This window comes from Anolis carolinensis, chromosome 4 (assembly GCF_035594765.1).
Source record: "Anolis carolinensis isolate JA03-04 chromosome 4, rAnoCar3.1.pri, whole genome shotgun sequence".
Lineage (NCBI taxonomy): Eukaryota > Metazoa > Chordata > Lepidosauria > Squamata > Dactyloidae > Anolis > Anolis carolinensis.
Window position 1 is genome coordinate 132,074,902 of NC_085844.1, and position 23,048 is coordinate 132,097,949.

The window sequence follows — 23,048 nt, forward strand, 5'->3', positions numbered from 1 at the left end:
AACAATTTCTGAATTTGTAGACTTAAGATCTTAATGCCACAAAGCCTCAACCTAGAGGATAATACTTCCATTATGAATGCCGGATTGTTCTTAACAGTCACCTTTGATGCAGCTTAGTTTCATCTTTAACAATGGAAGAAGGTGGAATTTGACACATTTTTCATGTGCTGTATTTTTCAGTTGTTTGTTAATTGCTATATTAATGAATGACTGAGTCCTTCTAGGACACAGGACAAACGTTGCAGAAGTCCTGCTGATTTTATCACTTCTGTTTCTCTGAAAGTGCTGAGCAGAGCTGTGTAATGAGGACTCTGCAACGGTATGGAATCAACCTTGTATCCTGCATTTTCAGGCCACCAAACTTGTCAGAATTTGTTGGTCATAAAGCTTATTTGTTGCCTCCTAAGACAATACTTCTGTTGCAGAAATATCTGCTCCTGAGCGCTTTTTAAAAAATCCTGTGCTCTCCCATGAAGTACATGTCCTTCCCAGGAACCCCGAGACGTGAAGAGGCATTCCTGGGAAAGTAGCTTCATCTTGTTGTTGGCTTCTCTCAAGGGACTGATCATTTTCTCATCCTCCAAATCCAGAAGAATGAAAATGAAGGGGCATTGCTCCTTTCCAGTTGCCTTTTTGCCACGCTTGCTGACAGGAGACCTCTACAAACCAACCTGTTCAGGTGGATTAAAATCTACTAATATTTATCTATGGATATATGTCCTGGGAGTTATCATAAGAACTAAAGTTGTATGCAGAAAATTAAACTGAGTGCTTAATCTTTCATGAAAGCTAGAGCTGGGTTTAGCTAATTTTTCTGTAGTTGGAGGTAGAGGTAGCTACTGTTTAGTTTTTGTTCACTAAATGGTAGCCTGCTTGAGACTTGTATTCACCATTTATGTAATTTTCCAATGGACAAGCTTGCTTGGTGCTCAATTTAAGCAAAAGAGATTGTGCTTCTAACGGTACCACATCACCATAAGTCTAGAAAGAAAGGTAAGGCTCAGGTCCACAGCATAATAGGTTGTTTAATGCTGTTACAATCAAGGATGGTACTGCAATGCCAACCAGAAAAAAAGGTGTTTAGCCTAATTTCTTAAGATGCCACCACATTTGCATTTTACAATCTGTAATTCAGATTTGAATTTCTACATGAAATCTTAACTCCTCATTCAGATCAAGCTGAACATGGTCTCTCCTACTTTCCACCACACTTTTGTGAATGCAGGTATCCCATTTCCAATGCCAGAACAGTTTTTGCCAGAACTGATGTGCAGATATTTATCTGTTGTGTATTTTCCAGATAATCTCCTTGATGGCAGTTATTATGGAGATTATGTATTTTGAGAGAATCAGAAACACAGTATTTAATATACAATCCTTCCCCTTAGATCAATGCTTCTCAAGATATCTTATGTGCCAAAAACTTGCAAGTGTCCATTGTCAGTTTCTTTCCTTCATGGTGATAGCGCACACAAAGCATTTTCCATCTTCCATTGAGTGGCACTACTCTGGAATCAATGAGCTTTTCTAGTCCTTTTTAAAAAAGCTTTGGGCACTGCATCATTCCAAGTGTACTACTTCCTTTTGAAGCAAAAACTCTGCCATTTGGTGCATTTAATCTTTCTCACCTTGTTATTGTTGTTAAAAGATTCAATGTTTCAACTCTGCACTCACATGAAATCACTGGAAAAACAATGAGGTGGAAATTGCAAATTGTATTATAGTTCGTTCCACATTATGTGTAAATTGAATATCATATTTTAGTACCTTTGATTAAGTACTTGGGAGAGACTGCTGCAAAAAATCAAAGGTAAATGTCAAACTGAGTTAAATCAAAGGTTTTCCGTAAACAAATATTGTAAAGCTTGCCTAGTTTAATCCATTTTTTCTGCTAGCTACACCAAGAATCTCAAGTGGAAACCCGTCTTTCTCATCCCAGATGGTATTGTCAATTTTGTATATTTCAAATTTAAACTTACCCCATCCCATATAAATAATGGACGTGGACTTCTATTTGCAACGCATCATGTATTTAACATTTCTTCAAATCCCAGAGAAATAGAATGCCACATTGATTGAGCCTTTGGAAAATCCACAGATAAAGAGCAATGTGCTTCTACTCTTTTCCCCTGCCCTCAGTTAATGTCAGTGTTGTTTTAAGGCACTCTGCAAAACAACTTTATTTTTTCAGTCTTGTCCTGGGGTTTTAGTTACAAACTGACTTTAGTTTCTATTCCTGTCCGTATCACTGGAAACTGCTAACAACTGTAAAGGTAATGAAAGGAAAATTTCTACAAAAGGAAGGAGAATTTCTAGAAAGTCAGGGTAAAACATGAAAGAAGCAGAATCATGGCCTGAAGAGAACAGGTGTAAGTTTCTCTATTTCTTCTAATTCCTAGCGTAATACAACTTTTGTTCATAGCTGCTAATTGTAGTGCAAACAAAGAATTAAAAACAAGGTGGAAGCTTAAGACAATAAGTAGTATATGTGAGAAAGGCATTCCTTGTGCCCTAAGTTTAGTAGTTTGTTTCAATGCAAACAGTAGACATTTACTGTAAGGACCATTGGAATCAGGGGACTGCTCAGGAGGTGAAAAGTTCAGTCAAAATCAATCAATCAATAAACAAAGGTAGTATATATAATGTTGTCTTGTAGTTTAAAACAGTTGGAAGTTACAATCCAGAGTACATGTTCCCCTGGTGCAGAACATGAATGCAAGTACATAATTTGGTGTAGAGTTACACAGAATGCAACATGGGAGGACTGCTCCCTTTCACCAAATGCAGACGACAGATTTCCTGCAAAAGGGAAAAGGGATTCTTCTGCTGGAATTACAAGCACAGACCTCTGTGGATCAATGAGTACCCACAGGGATTCCTCTACACGATAGACACTATCTGCCTGAACTGACAGCCAACGCCCATGGAGATCTATCTACAAAGGAAGAGCCTCTTCCTGCTCTGTCTATCACCAGTCAGCCCAGGCTGCTGCAACAGGAGTCATTCAGCTCAGAATCCCATGCAACATTTCCCCCAAGGAGCGAGGACCTGGTGGCACAGAGGCACAAATGTGAAGGTGGACATGTGCTAAAGGGAACCAAGACACTGGAGGTGCTTTTAATCCAGTTTCACAGGCGGATAAAATGTCTGGATTCCCAATCTGTGACCTAGCCCCTCCTGTTCTTCCCTGAGAGTAAAGATGCCTCACCCTTTGGGAGAATCACACATATGGTCAACTGATAGCTTCAGATACATGCTTCAGAATAGCAAGGAGAAAAGGGCTACAAAATTCCCTTCCTTCTCCCAAGGAGGGCTCCAACCTATATGAGTGCCCTATGGGTTACCTTAAAGAATCTAAACTATAACAGGCCACAAGTTGAAAGTGGGAATCCAAGAATCTGTGCCAAGGCAGAAGTAGCAAGAAGAAAGGAGGAAGGCAGAAAGTGCCAGAGCCACAAATATCTCAGCTGTTATGTCAGCTCCCAAAACAAAAACCAAAAATAATAGAAGTAGTAACCTCTATTGTGACAATGTTCATTCTTAACTGAGGCACAAAAAAGTCATTAGGCTGTGTAGAATGGAGGCTCTTTCTCAACCACAGTCTTAAAATAGTTGGTAGTGACTTAACAATGCACTGTATCCAGTAATTCATTGTATCCAAATTAAAGCTTATACTCGTTATTTTTATGTTTATATAGATTTCTAGCACATACACAATGAAACTCTGTCCAAAGTAAGACTATTCAACTCCCTGCTCTATTGCTGCAGTCACCAACACCCAATTTTGCTCCTTCTAAAATTAATCTAGAAGCCATAAAGACTGCCACATCTATTCTTAAAAATGACTTTATTACACACCATTTCCCAACAGTTCTGGGATGATGAAAGTTTTCTTCTGTTATAAGTAACAATACTGCCTATTTAGGTAAGAGGTAATATTCAACTCAAAAGGTTGCCTACCGTTGATATTAGATGTTATGACTGAAAGAAGTCCTGATGCCAGCAGCCAAAGATCTGGCTAGTTACTTCAAATCAATATGAATTTCAGCTCTCTTGACCAATGTTTGCCATGTACATTTTTCTTCTAGCTTAGCTTCCCTTCCCAGAACCATACATCTTGCAGTCCTCAAAAAACAAAAATAAAAAGATCACAGAAAGATTGGAAATTAACAAATCCATGATTCTACCCCACATTGAGTTCTACCATTATTAGACAAACCACATCCTCTGCACCCTTCTAAAAGAGCAACTAAAGGGCCAACATGAAACAGAAAGGCAGGGACGGGCAACCTTGATGGATCTGTTGATTATATTGCCAAACACCACAACCATGATTCTCTGAAAAAAATGATGGCCCCAAAAATGTAATTTCAGGCGTCTTTCAGACTGTTTTCAAAACAGAAAGTGCCTGAACACTACCTTTTGTGTTCAAGATTTATTTTGACCTAAAGGAGACACATGGTACATTTACAAAAACTGGCAACTCTTGCCCACCAAAGATTTTGGAGAATGATTCACCATGGGGGGGGGGGGGGGTGTCACAATTTTTCCTTAGTATTAGGATTGCCCATATCTAAGAGCCATGCTGAGATCACTAGAGGGATGCTTGCAACTCTACATGCCCCTTAAGTAAGGACTCAGACCATTTACAGATCTTGCAAACATGATATGAACACACACACCTTCTTTCCTATTGAGCAGTTGCCTCCTCAAGCCCATGACTCTTCCATGCCTTTCCTGTAACTTGTCTGGCAGCCACGCCAAAGATCGGAATAGCTCAAATTGTCTTTTCACTGCCCAAGACTCCTATGATGCAATCAGTCAATCCCTGCCAAATGCTTCATCAGTATTATCAAACTGCATGTTGCAACATAATTTGCTTTATTATCTTTTTGCTACCGAAAAAACCACCTCACTTTGTACAGCTTAAAGTATTAGAACAATTTCACGGGATGCCCTGGGACAAGTGACCACTTCTGACTGGGTTTTCCTCTGACATGAGCCAACTAGCCAACAGAGCACTACTAAAAAAAAAAAGGTTTCCTCTCTAAATACATCACACTCAGGAATATACTTTCTAAAATGCCTGCTATATTTTAAGAGCTACCACTTCAATTCTATAACATTAATCCCTGAAATACACCTTGATAACCTTGAGTTCATTTTGGGATTCAACTCGAGCAATGATCTGTTCATCTACACCAGGCCTGTGCAACCTGTGACCCTCTAGGTGTTTGGGACTCCAACTCCCATAAGCACTAGCCAGCTTGTCCAGTGGTCAGGGATTCTGGGAGCTGAAGTTCAAAACATCTGGAGGGCCACAAGTTGAGAAGGACTGCTCTACACCCTAGGCTTGGCTTGGAAATACAATGCTGCTCTCTCATACTCAATGAGCAGCAAGACCATGTGATGCAAGAAATATAATCAATGTCTACCCCAATGAGCAATGTGGCGCTAGAATATGCAATGTCAAAATATGAAAGTAAACCCATGACCAGAATTAATAAATTCTGGGTATTCTTGTCAAGGAAACCAAATTCTGACAACTTTCCTTCCCTCTGAGAAAGGAGAAAGTGTTTTTTCCAGGGGCACAAGAATGGATTATCATGTGCTCAGGATGGCTAATTTAGAATCACTTCCTGGGTGCACTAGATTAATCAGCATTCAATCCTCAATATCTACATTTCTAACCAATCAATCATCTAGGTTCTTTATCTCGGGCATTATGTTAATACCACATAACAAAAGAAATGTTAGAAATTGAAGAAATTATATATATATAATGAATCTTGAATGTTTCTTCATCCCTGTCTAAAATGCAGCAGAGGGGACTATCCGCTTTCACTCAAGTTATTCAAAAACTGACATCAAGGAAATGTTGCATGTGTGGCAGTTGTGAATTTGTGGAGTCCATTCTTTTCTATAACACCATCCAATTGTTTTCACCCAAAGTTTTGATCACTGATTTTCAATGAGCTATTAAAATATTGCTCCCCTTTTTCTTAAAAGGAAATTAGGAAAGTTTCCTTATAGTCTCAGAATGCTTTCAGAAATAGACTGCGCAGGTCTGCCAGAGCTTTACATCTCCTAAATTAGCTATTTGTTTTCTGAGGTAATGGAGAACAGCAATTACTCCTAGCCAGGGCCAAGCAAAGGCACAGGTCATTGAAACCTGGGGATATTAGGCAGAAAGACTTTGATCTCTGTTCCAAAGCTCAGCATGTTTAAAGTGTAAACAGAAATTCATCAATAAAAATAATATGAGGTGACCTAAGCAAAGCTGAGCTTGACACAACTTAATCAATTTTTAAAAGGCATAGAATTTGGTAGTCTCATGCTGTGTCAATTCCATCACTATTTTTTAAGTATCCATGAGTTCATGGCTAAAAGCATGGATCAGAGAGACACAGCATTAAATTCTATGAGGCAAGATTATACTATATCCTATTTGCCATTTCCTAAAACCCACTTTTTACCTGCTTCAGGCTCCCCAAGACAACCATTTACCATCTAGGAAAGAACACAACAACAAGGCATTCTTCAGGACCACCTGAGGGTTCTCCAGAGGTCCTGGAAGATGAGATAATTGCTGTGTGTTCAGCAATAGGATTATAGCAGAAAGCTATAGCTCACCACCCAGTTGGGGAACTGCATTAGGTAAAAGGGTGGGTTTAAATGGGAGAGTTTGGTCATTTTGCAAGGTTAAGTAGAGAATTCTGACTTCCACAATGACTGTAAAATTAACTCACTAATAGGACACAAACTGAAGTATGTATCATGCAACAAATCTCACTGAAGCAAAACTCAAAACATTGTGGGTGGTAGGACAGTATTAACATGCTGTTCTAGAATCAGGCAAACTTCCTATGGGAATTCAGCAGTGTTGAGTGAATTTCTAGAGGGTAATTCATACAAAGCTAATATTAGTCTAATTGATATCAATCAACATGCCATCTATTATATTGTAGGTAAAGAATGATGCAACACAGCTCTTTGAAATTTGCTACAACAAAGGTGTCACGCAGAGCCTGTACTCTGTGTGGCAGTAAATTTCACAGCAGATGGCACAGCGGTATATTTAATTCCCTTAATTATTATATGGCAGACTCAAGTAATTTCAATAGTGTTTGCCCTACAATATGTAGATCCATGGCTTAATAACACTATTTATATAGCAGCTTCTTCAAGTTCTTCAAGTCCAAAGGAACTAGCCATGGGAATCATGCCTCCCTGCCCATGGATACACAGCAGTCCTTATATGTTTGGCCAGTGTGGGATCAAGAGCTTAACAGGACAAGTGTATGGAATCAGAGATAAGCAGGATCATTAAAGCATTACAAAGAAGCAGAATGATGGCACCAATCCTGATCAATAGCAGAAACATGTTGTGTAGCTGACCTGAAGACAAGGAAGTTCAAGTACTGAGATCAAATCCAAAACTAGTGTTAATGCTAGGTTACACACACTTTTATCTCGGGCTTTCTGTCATGATATGCCAAAAAGCATTCTAAAAAACATTGATGTAATTTTAGTAAGATTGCTAGGAATTTTGTCCTCCCTCCCCAAAGATTCCACTCATACAATATAGTGTTTCAGCTGCCCAGATAGTTCATAGTGAAGACCTAGCTAATAACAGATCAACAGACTAGTATTACTGCATCATATATATATATACACATGGAGAAGGAGCACAACCGCCTCAGTGAAAAATGCATCATTTTCTTTGGAAGTGCTAATCTTTGCTTATTTAAGAATGGCAGTCTCCAATGCTACTGGCTTGATGCGAAAATGTGTTAGCATACCATACATTTTGTACCAACATGGATTCTGCATGTAATAATTCCTAAAAGTGTTGAAACACATCACAAATCCTGTTTGACTGGTTTTATCTTCATATTGGCAATAGCTACTAGCCATAGAACTATGACCCATACATTATTATGTAGCCGAAGAAATCAGCAATGTTTCTGATTTTCTTCAGTTTTCTACATGATCTCTTAATGTTGTTAATGCCTCAAACTGTGTATTGACCAAAAAGCTATGCCCGGAGTTCCCATGAACTGTACTACTTTCTACACTATCTTTTTCTAAAATTCCCATAGGAGGTGTTGCTTTAAAGTCAACAATAGTATAGTAACAGAAAGAGGCTGAAAGCACTCCTCTGGTTATAATATGGGTTGTGGGCTTTCCCTCGCTCACCATAATAATCAGACAACACTAATCTGACAACAAGTACTCAAGAAGATGTCAGGTTTTTCACTGTGGCCATGGTCCCAAGATCTTCCAGTGTTCACTACCCAGTGTATGATGATGTATTCTCTTTAAATACAGAGAAAGATTAACTTTTCAAAACTATTTTCAAAATGGGAAATTTCAGTTTACAAAACATTCAATTCTAGAAGATAGCCTGAGGGTATCATCTAACCTTGCAAGATTTTGTTGAGTGCTTATGCTCCAAGAATTTTCTCCATATTTGTTCTCCCTTTGAGAGTCCCTCCTTTACCATTTGAAAGATAAGATACTATAAGCAGTGGGAGGAAGATATACTGGGTAATGTTTTAAGGGTAGTTAGTTTCTCCTGTTTTTCAGTACTCTCAATGGGTAACATCACCCTCCCATGCCAAACATACCATAATAACCACTTTCCCCTTGCTAAACAAACATGCTGTGTGCAGATCATATTTTGATCCTTGACAAAAAGAGAAGTAGGAAATGCTGTGTGGAAACAGCAGTGTTTCTCAAACACCAGGGTGCTGCTAGTTGATTTACCTTGGATTTTCCCCACAACATGGACAACTATGGCAAAATTCCTACACTTACAACTACTTGAAACACACTGAGAAACATGCAAAAGGTCTTAACGCCATTAGTCCAAATAAATTATCCCCTGAAAGAGGAAAAGTGGACAATATTATTGTAATTCGGGTTGTGCTTTAGTTCAGCACCGTGGACAGTTCCATGTGTACATACAGGGCTTTTCTTTTTAGAGGTGTGAAGCTCAACAGTCAGCACTGTCATTCCTGCTTCACAAACATTCCTTTCATTCCAATGAGCAGGGCAATAATTTTGATTATCAATAAAAATGCATAGGTATAATGTTGTGGTAATATGCCATCCCTTCCTGTCCTATTCCCCAGTAGTAAGCAACATACTAGAAATCCATGAATGTTTGGTAAGAATGACCTCCATAACTACATCTAGTTGGCTGGGAAGTAGCATTAGCCACAGGCACTGGAAATAACACTTGTGATCACCATATTTCAGTGAAGATAAGAATGCCATTTTCTCCATGAGAAAATCTTGAAGGGAGAAACAGCTTCATTTCATCTTCCAGCATCCCCAGATCTAGGTTTTTCACTGTGGCCATAGACATATAATACTGTCTTGAAGAAGCCCTCTTTCCACTTACAGCTGCAACAGGCAGGTGAACTTGAGAGGTCTTCTTTGGCTCAGATTTAACACCAGCGGTGGCAAAAGTTCTCACTTATATTGTCCTCTATGTCCTCTACTTGGGTGGTATCACTACCAAAGGCATGCCTCGTTTGGGCCTCCACATGAGGACCTGGGCATCATTGGCATTGGGTTTCACTAGTGCATTTGGTGGAATGGGTTCCATTCTGCTCAGAATTTTGGGCTGTTCCTGTTGAGTCCTCCCCACCAACCGGGCTCGCTTGCCCAAGATCTGCATGGGATCAACTTCAATGTCCACTCGCATCCTCCATTTTATAGTCTGCAAGATAATCTTTTCCTTTGTGGTCATGTTCATAGCTACAAGCCACGTGGTAAAGCTTTGGTCCCGTTTGATCCTGGTTAGTAGTGGTACATTACTGTCACTCACAGGGACAGCCCATGTTACACTAGGGTAGAAATTGTCGTTCATACTGACTGAGAACCTGGAGACCTTATTAGTGGGGCCAATCAAGGTCACTGTTTCTGTGGTGTTTCCATACCAAGGGTAGCTCACTCCATCAGAATCACTGATGGCTTTCACACGTCCTTCCCTTAAATCTGGAAGTTCCCAGCTTGACCTAAAAGAGTAAAGAAGACAAACATATGAGAGAAGAAGCAAAAACATTACTAAGCAATTTCACAAACAGAAGCAGCACTTATAATTTTCCAATCTAGCATTTTGAAGAGTAGAAAAATGTAGCAGATAAGGCAAGCATATACAGCAGGAGGAGGAGGAGGAAGTAGTTGCACATAAAAGTAAAAATCTTTTTTCCTGGAAATGGATCCTATGTTTCATGTTGAGTCTAAAAGTTGTTCCCCAGCCTCTGAGGAGTGTTAATGAGTGCTAATGTAAATGGCAAGGGAACCAAAGCAAGAAACTTTAAAACACAGTACCAGCAAACATTAAGCTAAACAAATATATTTGGGCAGCCTGTGGTTTTTGTACACAACCAATATCACAACATTGGCAAGTTTTGCAACAGTCCTATAAGGCAGAGAAACTGATGGCACTCTACACCTTCAGCAATGCTAGCATATTAAACATTTTCGGAGACCTTATACAGGTTTTGATAAATTTCTACAGTGTGACAATCCTGTCACACTGTAATGTGAACAACAAAACCAATGGGTTGTGACCAACAATGTGACCAACTGGTTGTAAGGGATAAGCTTGCCCTGACACTAGAAAAGGGGGTGATGAGGGAGCAAATTTATCATTCATCCCACCCATGGTCCCAAGAGCTACCTCTAGCATTTCCAATGTAAATAATTGTTGGGATTTGTTCCTTTGAAGAAAAGTAAAGCACTCAATTCGGATATGCTACTGTTCTCTCTAACATTTGCTCTCTGGCATATTTCCTACTTCTAGAGGCTATGCAATGCAATGTTTTCTTCCAACTTCTTTTAACTTTAGTGTTTTGGTAGATAGGGAAATAGAGATTTGAAATTTAAGTGCTAGAAACAATCCTGGCTAACTTAGACAAATCTTCCATGTACTCCCAAATTACTTTCATAATTTTATAAAGCTTTGGCTATGAGATGAATTAGAAATATTTTATTCTTTTTCATTCTACTGAAAATATCATGTGCAGGTTTTATGCCCAAGGCAGGCAATTATAAAACATTGGGAGGGGCAGGTTTGTAGCTACATAATACAGTCAAAAGAAACACCTTTCAAAACATTTTCTGGACTTGATGGTCATTAATTTATAAAATTAAATTACAGGAGGAGTAATAATAATAATAACAATAATAATAAAACTTTATTTATATACTGCTCTATCACTCCGAAGGGACTCAGGGCAGTTTCCAAAGGTGCAAAACAACATACAATACTTAATACAACAAATAATACATCAATCAATAATACATCAAGGAGACCTGTTTTACAAATGTAGGCTTCTTCAAGTAACTTGAATCACTCCATATAATCAGAACTGTAGGAAGCCTCCTCAAATGCAAGAACTTCACAGCTTCTATTCCACTTGTAGCTGCAGTAACAAAAACTCTTGCAAAACACAAAATAATTATTGTTGCAAGAGCTTTCCTATATAGATACCTAGTCTGTCAAGATGCCTTCATTATCACGATTATGGTAATTCATGATCACTGCTGGCTCACTGCTCTTTCAGCCTCTGAGACACTCAGCAAGGTCTCAAAAGCACATGCTCAACAAAACTCAAAAACATTTTTCTGAACAGAATACATCTCAGGCTAGGTATCTATGGGTTGTTGATGTAGGAAAATCTCTTGACTCAAACATTTGTTATCACTCTCAAATTAGGTTAAAAATAATTCTACCTAAGTTCAAAAAACTGGTCCAGGTATTTACTTGATGAGACAAGAACCAGAATTTCATGACCAGGACACATCTGCAGTAAGCTGTGAACTGCAGCTACTTCTCAGTATCAAGCTCGGTAACACAATGCCCGAACTGACACAAACCACTGTATATATTTCAATCCTGGGATTTTTTAAAGAAAATAACACTGCTTCCAAAGGAGGTACTGCAGATTAGCTATCCTGGTTCATATAAAAAAAAACACTTCCATCCGTCTTTCCCTTCAACAGTTACTCTAGCGAACCATTGACTGTAACAGAGGGAGATGAGATTGGAAGCAATGCCCTGCTGAAAAGAAACTTGCTTGTCTACTCCCCCACATCTTTTTTCCCCCTTACATCATGTCTTTTCAGGTTGTTATATTGTTTTCCTTGACAACATGGTATCTGCCTGGGAACATTTTTGACTACAGAGTAGGGTATTATGTTTTAACTGGCTAACTAAAAAAACAAAACACCAATAATTTGATTAAATTGGACAGCACTGGCTACTCATAACAAAAGAACAACCATGATGGATCAGACCAAAGAACCAGTGTCCTGTTTCCCCAGTACTAGTCAGTTGCAGGAATAACTAACAGGAATTGGATCCAAATCCATGTGCAGTTGATGGGAGTGCTCGAGACCAGCAAAATTCTGAGATTATAGCATCATAAAATGATGAACGGAACCAAAGAGGCACAAACAACCTATCAGGAAATTCAAATCTCTTCATCAGGACCACACACCATCTAACATCCATTTAAATCACACTCTAAATTGTGGTGTTTGTATATCGCTGACTTAGTTATAACTCTAACAAAACTGCTTGTAATATCTGCACTTTGTGATTTTTTTCCAGGTTACTCCTTGCACAGAGCAAACAATTCAAATAACTTCAGCATTGCCAAGCAACACACAGCCTTCAGAGAAGATGCCCAGCACAGAAATAGCTAGTACACTCATGCTGCATAAAGAGCGTTCGTGAGCAAGTTGTCACTCATATTAAATGTTCATAAATGGCTTGCAGAATGTGTGGCCCACCAAGCTGAATGTTGGTACTGTTGGTACCTCGGCTGCTTGTTGGTACTGTAGGAGAAATACAACAGCGATGGGTGGGATCTCGGTTACCACACACTCTAATTTTCTACACATTTTCTATGGCTGCTGCACTTTCTCAGAAAGGGACTCGGGTGACTGAGGCAGAATTGCAAGTCCATCAGGAGTCATTAGGACCCCAATCCAGCACTGTCACATTAAAGCCTGATATAATTTCTGCTTGACTAGATTCTAAACAAGCTTAATAGCCACTCTGGCAACATTATTATACAGCCTTAAAGTATTAGCAAGATTACTCCGCATGCATTGCTGTGGATACCTATGTTTGACCATCCATTGTTCTATTACAAAGGCAAAAGCATACAGGGGAAAAAACAGTCATTATGGACCAACAGACTTTTACATAAAAAAGCAGTCTGCAACCAAGTCCAATCGTGGTAGCACTGACATCTATGCCAGACTCAATACTTTGTGTTAGATGAGAAAGTTTTTAAAAATAATGCAACTTGAGCTCTTAATTTCAGTTGGTAGGACTACAGAAGGGTCTGAATAGGATGGGAACAGTGACATTTTAACTGAGGATTCCACAATCCTTGGATGGACTTGGACAAGCATGGAAGAAAGGCATGGGAGAAGATAGGCACTTCAATAGGCAAGCAAGAATCTAGAAGAGAAAAACAATTAAAGTTGGTTTCTCTATATATCAGGGAAAACTCACATCAAAAAGGCATAAAATACTAAGTTGTTGGAAATACCGTGAGGAGAAGTTACATATTTCTACATTTGATGGTAATGCTTGGTGCTGAAATTACCCTGGAAATCCATTTTTGTAGGCTCATATAGATTTTAAACTAGGTTGTCTTAGAGAAATATGTTATGTGTATGTGCCTTTAAGTCATATGTCAACTTATATGGCAAACAAACTAGTAAAATGTGGGCTAGACAAAACTACAGTTAGGTGGACCTGTAATTGGCTAAGCAAATGAACCCAAAGGGTGCTCACCAATGCTTCGTCTTCATCTTGGAAAGAAGTCACAAGTGGAGTGCCACAGGGCTCCGTCCTGGGCCTGGTTCTGTTCAACATCTTTATTAATGACTTAGACGAAGGGTTAGAAGGCACGATCATCAAGTTTGCAGACGACACCAAACTGGGAGGGATAGCCAACACTCCAGAAGAAAGGAGCAGAATTCAAAACGATCTTGACAGACTAGAGAGATGGGTCGAAACTAACAAAATGAAGTTCAACAGGGACAAATGCAAGATACTTCGGCAGAAAAAATGGAAATCAAAGATACAGAATGGGAGACACCTGGCTAGACAGCAGTACATGTGAAAAAGATCTTGGAGTCCTTGTGGACAACAAGTTAAACATGAGCCAGCAATGTGATGCGGCTGCTAAGAAAGCCAATGGGATTCTGGCCTGCATCAATAGGGGTATAGCATCTAGATCCAGGGAAGTCCTGCTCCCCCTCTATTCTGCCTTGGTCAGACCACACCTGGAATACTGCGTCCAATTCTGGGCACCACAGTTGAAGGGAGATGTTGACAAGCTGGAAAGCGTCCAGAGGAGGGGAACTAAAATGATCAAAGGTCTGGAGAACAAGCCCTATGAGGAGAGGCTTAAAGAACTGGACATGTTTAGCCTGCAGAAGAGAAGGCTGAGAGGAGACATGATAGCCATGTACAAATATGTGAGGGGAAGTCATAGGGAGGAGGGAGCAAGCTTGTTTTCTGCTGCCCTGCAGTTTGGACGCGGAACATTGGCTTCAAACTACAGGAAAGGAGATTCTACCTGAACATTAGGAAGAACTTCCTCACAGTGAGAGCTATTCGGTAGTGGAACTCTCTTCCCCGGACTGTGGTGGAGGCTCCTTCTTTGGAGGCTTTTAAGCAGAGGCTGGATGGCCATATGTCGGGGGTGCTTTGAATGTGATTTCCTGCTTCTTGGCAGGGGGTTGGACTGGATGGCCCATGAGGTCTCTTCCAACTCTACTATTCTATGATTCTATGATTCTATATGACGATCCCATGAATTTCCTAGGGTTTCTTAGACAAGGAATATTCAGATGTGGTTTTGCCTGTTTCATCCTCTGAAATGCTTCTGGTATTCATTGGTTGTGTCCTGTCCAAGAGTTTAGGTGTACTTTGGAGGCATTTCTGGGATTGCAGGTAATGTTGGTACTTTGCTATAGATATTTCGGCAAGCTTCATTCTACATTTATTTTCTGAGAAAGCCCCACAATGTTTCCACCTCTCCAGAGGAGCCTCTCCGAACAAACTGGGTTCTATTGTTTGAAAGTTAGTGAAAATCACTTTGTTTCAACATATCTCTGTATTTTAGAGTAGTAAAGACTGGGAACCTGGCAGGTTTCATTTCAGAAACCTATCATTTTTCTTTTTTCAAATTTTACTCAGGTTCTATCACGTAGTCAATATCATTTGTGGTTTATTTACTTACTTAGAGCTGCTTGTTGTTGATAAACAGTGGTCTTGACAGAGTGGTCTTTAATCGTGGTACAGAGATTTAGCCATGCAGTAAGGCCCCTTTGTACATTGATGAAGGACCACTCTGTACTTTAGCTCTACTTAGACTGCTATAAGTAGTAGTAGTAGTAATAATAATAATAATAATAATAATAATAATAATTTTATTTCTTACCAGCCTCTCCTCATGGCTCAAGGCAGGTTACAAAACAATTAAAATAAATAAACACAGCAAAAACACTACAAATACACACACTAAAACATACCTCCATAAAAGTTACATACCAAAACATATCCCTATGAAATACATATTAAAACAGAGATTAAACAAAGGGCATGCATTAAAATTAATGTTTATGTTTAAAGACTGTCTGGGTAGGCCTGCCAGAAGAGACAGATCTTCACTTGTATCTTAAATTCCGACATTTGATTTAGCTGTCGGAGCTCTACTGACAGGTCGTTCCACAGCCTTGGGGCGGCTGATGAAAAGGTCCTATAGGAGGTGAATGCCAGTGGCGTTCTGGCTGGTTGGAGCAGACACCCCCCAGAAGACCGAAGTATGTGGGGCGGATAGTATTCAACAACAGGCTTGCCAGATAAAAGTGGATGAAAGTAGCACTTTACAATGCACCTCTCCCATCTCCTGTAGAAGTAATAATAATAATTTCTCTTCTGCTTTATTTCTCTAAAAGGAGACCCAAAGCAGATAACAATAAAAGCAATAAAATATATAATTTAACCACCACCATCCCAATACAAACATTAAAAAAGAATTAAACATAGCAATATTAAAAATAAAAGCAATTAAGCAATTAAACAAATCTCATGTCCAAACCAATTGGGCTTGTGATGGTGGTGGAACTGAGGGGCAATATTTTTAATAGGGGGCAATTTAAGAATGAGTTAATAACAGTGAATTTTTTGCATTTCTTATAATTCTAGGGGCCTCATATACAGTATGCAAATATATGTTCTGACATCAAAGTATTACAGAAAAGGCTCCCATTCAAATTATTTTATATCAATGCAGTTCAATTTTCTATTCTGATTTTTGAATTTTGCTATTTTTCGGTATCCCATCATATTATTATTATTATTCCCCCTTTCATGGATGCTATGTTCTTTGGGAGCTTGTTTAGACTTAGTTGATGGCCTTTTAGGCTTCCTACATGTGAAAAAATAGGAGTGCACTTTTGAGTAATAGAAACTACCACACTGACTAATGCGCCATCAAGTCTAATGCACACCTCAATTTTCAAAACCTTGAAACCAAAAGAAGTATTTACTGCTGAATGTCATGTGCAGAGATAAAAAGTACACTCTTTGTCACTTGGCCATTACAGGTGCTGCGTAATTGGAATCCCTTCCTGAAAAACAACACTGTTTGAATTCCAAAGCTTCCAGCGATGCAAAAGGAAAACCTTGGGGTGCATCTATACTGTAGGTTGAATCCACTTTAATTGCCTTGGTTCAGTGCTATGGAATCATGGGAGCTGTAGTTTGACAAGGTCCTGAGCCTTCTCCGCCAAGGAATGCTGATGCCTCATCAAACTGCAAATACTAGGATGGCATAGCATTGAGCCCTGGCCATTACATTCAAGATGATGTCTGTCAAAGAGGAGCTCCGGAAGCAGCTTCCCCTTTTGCTTTGGTTCAGCAATAAAATTATACTGTCAATCTAATGTGCAGCCTAATTTAGTCCAAAAAAGGTGCATATATGAGTGTGTTTATCTATGTATATACAGAGAAAGAGACACATTGATATAAAAGAAGGCTAGACAGGCTAGTGGAAATAAACCTTGAGAAAGAGAAGTTTGAGAGACCTGGCTTTCAGGAGCTATCAGGGAAAGTTCTTAAAAATGGATTATAAGGCTATTATTATACTGAGTGATTGTGTTTAAATCAGAAGAATATTTGAACCTAAGAGATGGAAGATAATTTGATGTAATACAGAAAGAGAGACAGCATGATAGTGATAAAATGATAAATTACCCTACTAATAATCTAAATGAAAATTATAGAACTTAGTAGATATTAATAATAAATATTTTAAGAAAAGATTTAGTGTGAAATAATCTGTTAGGAAAAATTAATATCAATTTCCATTGAAGAACTAGAAAAGTGTATGAAGACCAGGAGAAGACCAGGACATAAGAAGATACAACCACTGAACTTAAAATTAAAATTCTTAGAATCTTCAATATTTTATGAAATGTGTATTAGAGAAATAGAGACAAAGACTTAGTTGTAACTATGATAATTTTGTAAAAGAACTCCCCATACCACAATAACTCCCACTCTCTTTTTCTCCTGGCGACATATGCAACAATAATTAATCTATTAACCTCAATTTTTCCTTTTCTTTCCCTTGTCCCCCACCCCCATCCCCTTTACTAGTAAATGTTTACTAAAAATTATTTGGAAAAAAATGATTAGAATTCCATCTGTAAATTATCCTTTTCTGCGACGCTTTACAGATGGATTCTGACGGAATACTGATGGGACGGGCAAACGTCATGTGATGGGACACGTTCGAAATCATCACCAGTCTCAGAAATGGAGTATTTCCTAATGTGATACAGTCCAAAGACTCCTCCCTGGCTTGATGGCTCTAGGCCAAATGTGACACACAAATCCCTCATTATCTAACTTGAAATAATTGTGGAGTTTATACCTGGCACAAAGATCACTGCAGATGCAGAGTGCAGCCAGGAAATCAGAAGACATCTACTTCTTGGAAGAAGAGCAATGGCCAACCTTGATAAAATAGTGAAGAACAGAGACATCACACCTACAACGAAGGTCCGCATAGTGAAAGCAATAGTATTTCCCATAGTAACCTATGGTTGCGAGAGCTGGAACATAAGGAAGGCTGAGCGAAGGAAGATAGATGCTTTTGAACTTTGGTGCTGGCGGAAAATCCTGAGAGTGCCTTGGACTGCAAGAAGATCCAACCAGTCCATCCTCCAGGAAATAATGCCCAACTGCTCACTGGAGGGAAGGATATTAGAGGCAAAGTTTAAGTATTTTGGCCACATCATGAGAAGACAGGAAAGCTTGGAAAAGATCATGATGCTGGGAGAAATGGGAGGAAAAAGGAAGAGAGGCCGACCAAGGGCGAGATGGATGAATGGTATCCTTGAAGTGACTGGCTCCATGAGGTCACGAAGACTCGGAAACCACTATGTGATTGAAGAAGAAAATACCTGAAAAAACTGCCTTTTTATATTATTGGGGCCCTTCCGCACAGCTGAATAAAATCCACATTGAACTGGACTACAGTATATGGTAGTGTGAACTCAGATAACCCAGTTCAAAGCCGATATTGTGGATTATTTGCCTTGATTTTCTGGGTTATATAGCTGTGTGGAAGGGCCCAAAGAGGAGCTTCTGATGCAGCTTCCCCTTTTGCTTTGGCTCAGGGCTAAAATTAAAAGGTGTATCTAATGTACTGATGAATTTAGTCAAAAATCAATTCAAGTAAATAGGGTATATGTCACAGGGGAAAGCACCAGGATTTTAGAGGTACGTTGGAAATTAGGCAAGGGAGATTTATATATCTCTGTAAGGTCCAGGGTGGTAGAAAGAACTCTAGTCTGTTGGAGGCACTTGTGGATATTGTAATTAATCACCTTGATTAGCATTTGATGGCTCTGTGGCCTCAAGGCCTGGCTTCTTCCTGTCTGGGAGAATCCTTTGTTTGGAGGTGTTAGCTAGCCTTGGTTGATATTCATGTCCAGAATTTCTCTTTTTTTAAGAGTGGTGTTCTTTATTTACTGTCCTGATTTTAGAGTTTTTTTTAATACCAGTAGCCAGATTTTGTTCATTTTCATGGTTTCCTCCTTTCTGTTAAAATTGTCTGCATGCTTGTGGATTTCAATGGCTTCTCTGTGTAGTCTGACGTGGTAGTTGTTAGAGGCCCAAAACACTTCTTATGAGGAAGGTGGAATGAACAAGTCACATTCACTAATGCCAAGACCTGACACTACCTGTGAACTGTAACTCTGTGTAGGTGGGGAGGCTCAGGCCCTTCCACACAGCCATATAACCCAGAATATCAAGACAGAAAACCACAATATCTGCTTTGAACTGGGTTATCTTAGGGCCCTTCCACACAGCTGAAAAAACCCCACATTTTCTGCTTTGAACTGGAATATATGGCAGTGTGGACTCAGATATTCCAGTTCAAAGCAGAAAATGTGGGATTTTCTGCCTTAATATTCTGGGTTACATAGCTATATGGAAGGGCCCTGGGTTATCTGAGACCACACTGCCGTATATTCTAGTTCAAAGCAGAAAATGTGGGGTTTTATTCAGCTGTGTGGAAAGGGGCCTTAGTTATTTTAATTGTGTTGATTTCATTCTAAAGGCATGTCTGAATAAAAAAAAATCTTTGCTTGCTGATGGAAAGACAGCAAGAGGTGACAAGGGACAAAAAACACACAACTCATGGGTTTGTGAGTTGTGCATCTTTAGACCAATCTGGAAGAATCCAGGGGTTCCTCTTTCTCAAAGACCTTTTCATTCAGTTTGGGCTTTTCACAGCGCATTGGCTGCTAAGGAAGGATCTTGGAATGCAGTGGTTTTGAACCTGGGGTGCCCAGGTATTTTGGCCTATAACTCCCAGAAATCCCAGCCAGTTTATCAGCGGCTAGGATTTCTAGGAGTTGAAGGCCAAAAACATTTGGTGACCCCAGGCTGAGAACCACTGTTTTAAAGGATGGGTTTTGTGAGGCATGACCAAAAAAAAAAAAAGGAGTTTGGGAACCTCTGAAGGAGGCCCAGAGCTCTTATGAGGAAGGCGGAATGAACAAGTGACATTCACTAATGCCAAGACCTGACACAATATCTGCTCTGAACTATCTGAGTCCAAACTCAGATAATGTGGGATTTTCTGCCTTGATATTCTGGGATATAGGGCTGTGTGGAAGGGCTCCCAGTTCAAAGCAGATAATGTGAGGTTTGATTCAGCTGTGTGGAAGAGGCCCCAGAGAGATGTGCAGTGCCCTCCCTCCCCTCTGGCCATGAGCTTCCCCTGTGACCCTGAGGCATTGAATATCCCGAAGGAGGGAAGGGCGAGAAGGCAAGGCAAGGCAGGCTCGCGCGCCCTCCCCTCGCCATGGCAACCGAACCCGGGTCCTGCGCGGAGGGGGATGCGCACTGCCGCCTGAGTGACTGGCTGACAGCCCCGCGCGCCCACCTGGGAACAGGGGCGGGCGAGGCCTGAGCGCTCTCCTCGGCGCTGCCTCTCTCTCCCTCTCAGCCCCTCCCCCTCCCGAGCCCCGACTCACATGCCGAGGTCGCTGTAGGTGTTGTAGAACTCCATGTGGTTGCAGGCCTGGATCCAGCCCACCACCCAGGTGTGGCGCCGCGGGATGGGCGGCATGAGGACGCGGGCGGCGGCGCGGAAGTAGGGCGTCCGGTAGCGGAGCACGATGGGCGAGGTCTCCTCGATGGCGGTGGCGCTGGGCTCGATGGAGGCCGACACGTCGTAGACCACGATGTTCTCCCGCCGCACCCGCGCCTTGCACGCCACGCTCTGCAGGCAGCCCATGGCCAGGCCGGCCCCGCCAACGCCGGGTCATGGCCGCATCCGCAGGGCCAGCCACGGAGGGGCGCGAGGCAGTGGGGGAGCGGGGAGGGGGCTGGCGCGAGCTCACCTGCTCCCTGGCGCGCGAGCCCTGGCCCGGCGCGGGGCAGCAGGGCGCACGTCTCGCGCTCCCTTCGCCGCTCGCGCTCGCTCGCTCAGGAGGTGCGCGCGCACCCCCGCCTCTGTCCGCGTGCCCGCCCGCCAGGGAGAATGAGAGATACTGAGAGGAAGAGCTGGATGGCATAGGCAGGCCCGGCGGGGATGACGTGGGGAAGTGTGTCAGACAGGCGGCTGCCTCCCTAGGCAAAGGCGGGCCCACAGGCACCTGCAGCTCTATCCTTTCCCTGGGACAAAAATGGTTGGTGACAATATTGAGAGGCGGGGGGGGGGGGGGGGGCTCTTCCAAAGGCAATGAGTTTGAGTAACTGTTTTGAGGCCCCTTCCACACTGCCCTATATCAGTGGTTCTCAACCTTCCAAATGCTGCGACCCGTTAATACATTTCCTCATGTTGTGGTGATCCCCAACCATAAAATTATTCCTTTGCTACTTCATAACTCTTTTTTTGTGACTGTTATAAATTGTAATGTAAATATCTGAAAGGCAGGATGTATTTTCATTCACTGAACCAAATTTGGCACAAATACCTGATATGCCAGGCATGGGCAAACAAAGCCCCTGGGGTTGGATGCGGCCCTCTGGATGCTTACTGCTGGCCCTCCTCATGTTCCCTGTCCTTTTGACATAAGGGCATGGTGGCCCACCACATCCTCATGCATAAAGGACGGGGGAAGAAGACACACAGTAGCTGAGAGCCCTCTGGAGTGCTCTCAGCCACTGCATGTCTTGCCCTCCTCCCGGCATAAGGACGGTGTAAGTAATCCCATCCTTATGCTGAGACGATGGCCCAAAGAAGCAGCTAAGAGCCCCCCAGAGCTCTCTCAGCCATCGCCTGTCTCGCCCTCCTCCCAGCATAATGCCAAGAGGACAGCCTGAAGATTGGGGGAGGAGGATTGGGGCACAAATACTCAATATGCCCAAATTTGATTTGGAGTTTGGGGAAAATAGATCTTGACATTTGGGAGTTGTAGATGCTGGGATTTATAGTTCACCTACAAACAAAGAGATCCTTGAACCCCACCAACGATTTAATAGGTCCAAACTTCCAACCCCCATGATCAACAGAAAATACTGGGCTTTGGCGACCCCTGTGAACCCCCCCTCTTCCCCGGGGTCCCAACTCCCAGGTTGAAAAACATTGCCCTATATGATATCCCAGGATCTCATCCCAGATTATCTGAGTTAAATTGGATATTTATTTATCCTGTCAGATATGAATTGAGAATACAGTTACAATGTATAGAAAAACCACAAACAATGTTTTAAAAAACTTGGCATTATACTAGATTTCCTTTGACCAGAAGATGTCCACTTTGAGTGCCTCTGGTGTCGTTGTGGGAAGGTCCTCCATTGTGCATGTGGCAGGGCTTAGGCTGCATTGTAGTAAGTGGTCTCTGGTTTGCTCTTCTCCACACTCGCATGTAGCCCCATTTCTTAAGATTGGCTCTGCATCTCGTGGTGCCAGAGCGCAGTCTGTTCAGCATCTTCCACGTTCACCATCTTCAGCCTTCTCTATGCCCAGGAGGGAGTTTCTCATCCAGTCTCAGTCACTGACTGAGTTTCTGGGTTTTAACCTGCCACTTTTGGACTCTCGCTTGCTGAGGTGTTCCTGCATGTATCTCTGTAGATCTTAGGAAGCTATTTCTTCATTTAAGACATTGACATGCTGGCTGATATCCAAACAGAGGATGGGCTGGACATGTCAGTGCCTTTGTCCTTTCATTGCTAGTTGTTATTTCCCAGCAGATGTCAGGTGGTGTAGTACTAGCTAAACAGTATAATTTTTCCAGTGGTGTGGGGCGTAGACATCCTGTGATAATGTGGCATGTCTCATTAAGAGCTACATCCACTGTTTTAATATGGTGAGGTGTATTCCACACTGGGCATGCATATTCAACAGCAGAGTAACAAAGCACAAGGGCAAATGTCTTCACTGTGTCTGGTTTAAACTGGATTATATTAGTCCTCACTGCCAGATAATCTGGGATATGCAGATAACCTGGAATCAGATCCTGGGATATAGGGC

General features: G+C 41.2%; 1 protein-coding gene across 1 annotated transcript; it reads right to left on the bottom strand.

Moving 5' to 3' along the window:
- Positions 1-1,005: 1,005 nt before the first annotated feature.
- Positions 1,006-21,088, bottom strand: fam78b (family with sequence similarity 78 member B). The gene is made up of 2 exons (XM_003219874.3): positions 20,605-21,088; positions 1,006-10,028 (listed from the first exon to the last, which is right to left on the bottom strand). The coding sequence occupies exons 1-2, from the start codon at positions 20,865-20,867 to the stop codon at positions 9,506-9,508; spliced, it is 786 nt and encodes a 261-aa protein (XP_003219922.1). The 5' UTR covers positions 20,868-21,088; the 3' UTR covers positions 1,006-9,505.
- Between the last annotated feature and the right edge of the window lie 1,960 nt (positions 21,089-23,048).

Excerpts from the sequence above, each read along its gene's own strand:
- fam78b (XM_003219874.3), bottom strand. The coding sequence starts at position 20,867 with ATGGGCTGCCTGCAGAGCGTGGCGTGCAAGGCGCGGGTGCGGCGGGAG. Across the intron at positions 10,029-20,604 it reads ACCTACAGCGACCTCGGCAT|GTCAAGCTGGGAACTTCCAG; the intron begins GTGAGTCGGGGC and ends TTACTCTTTTAG.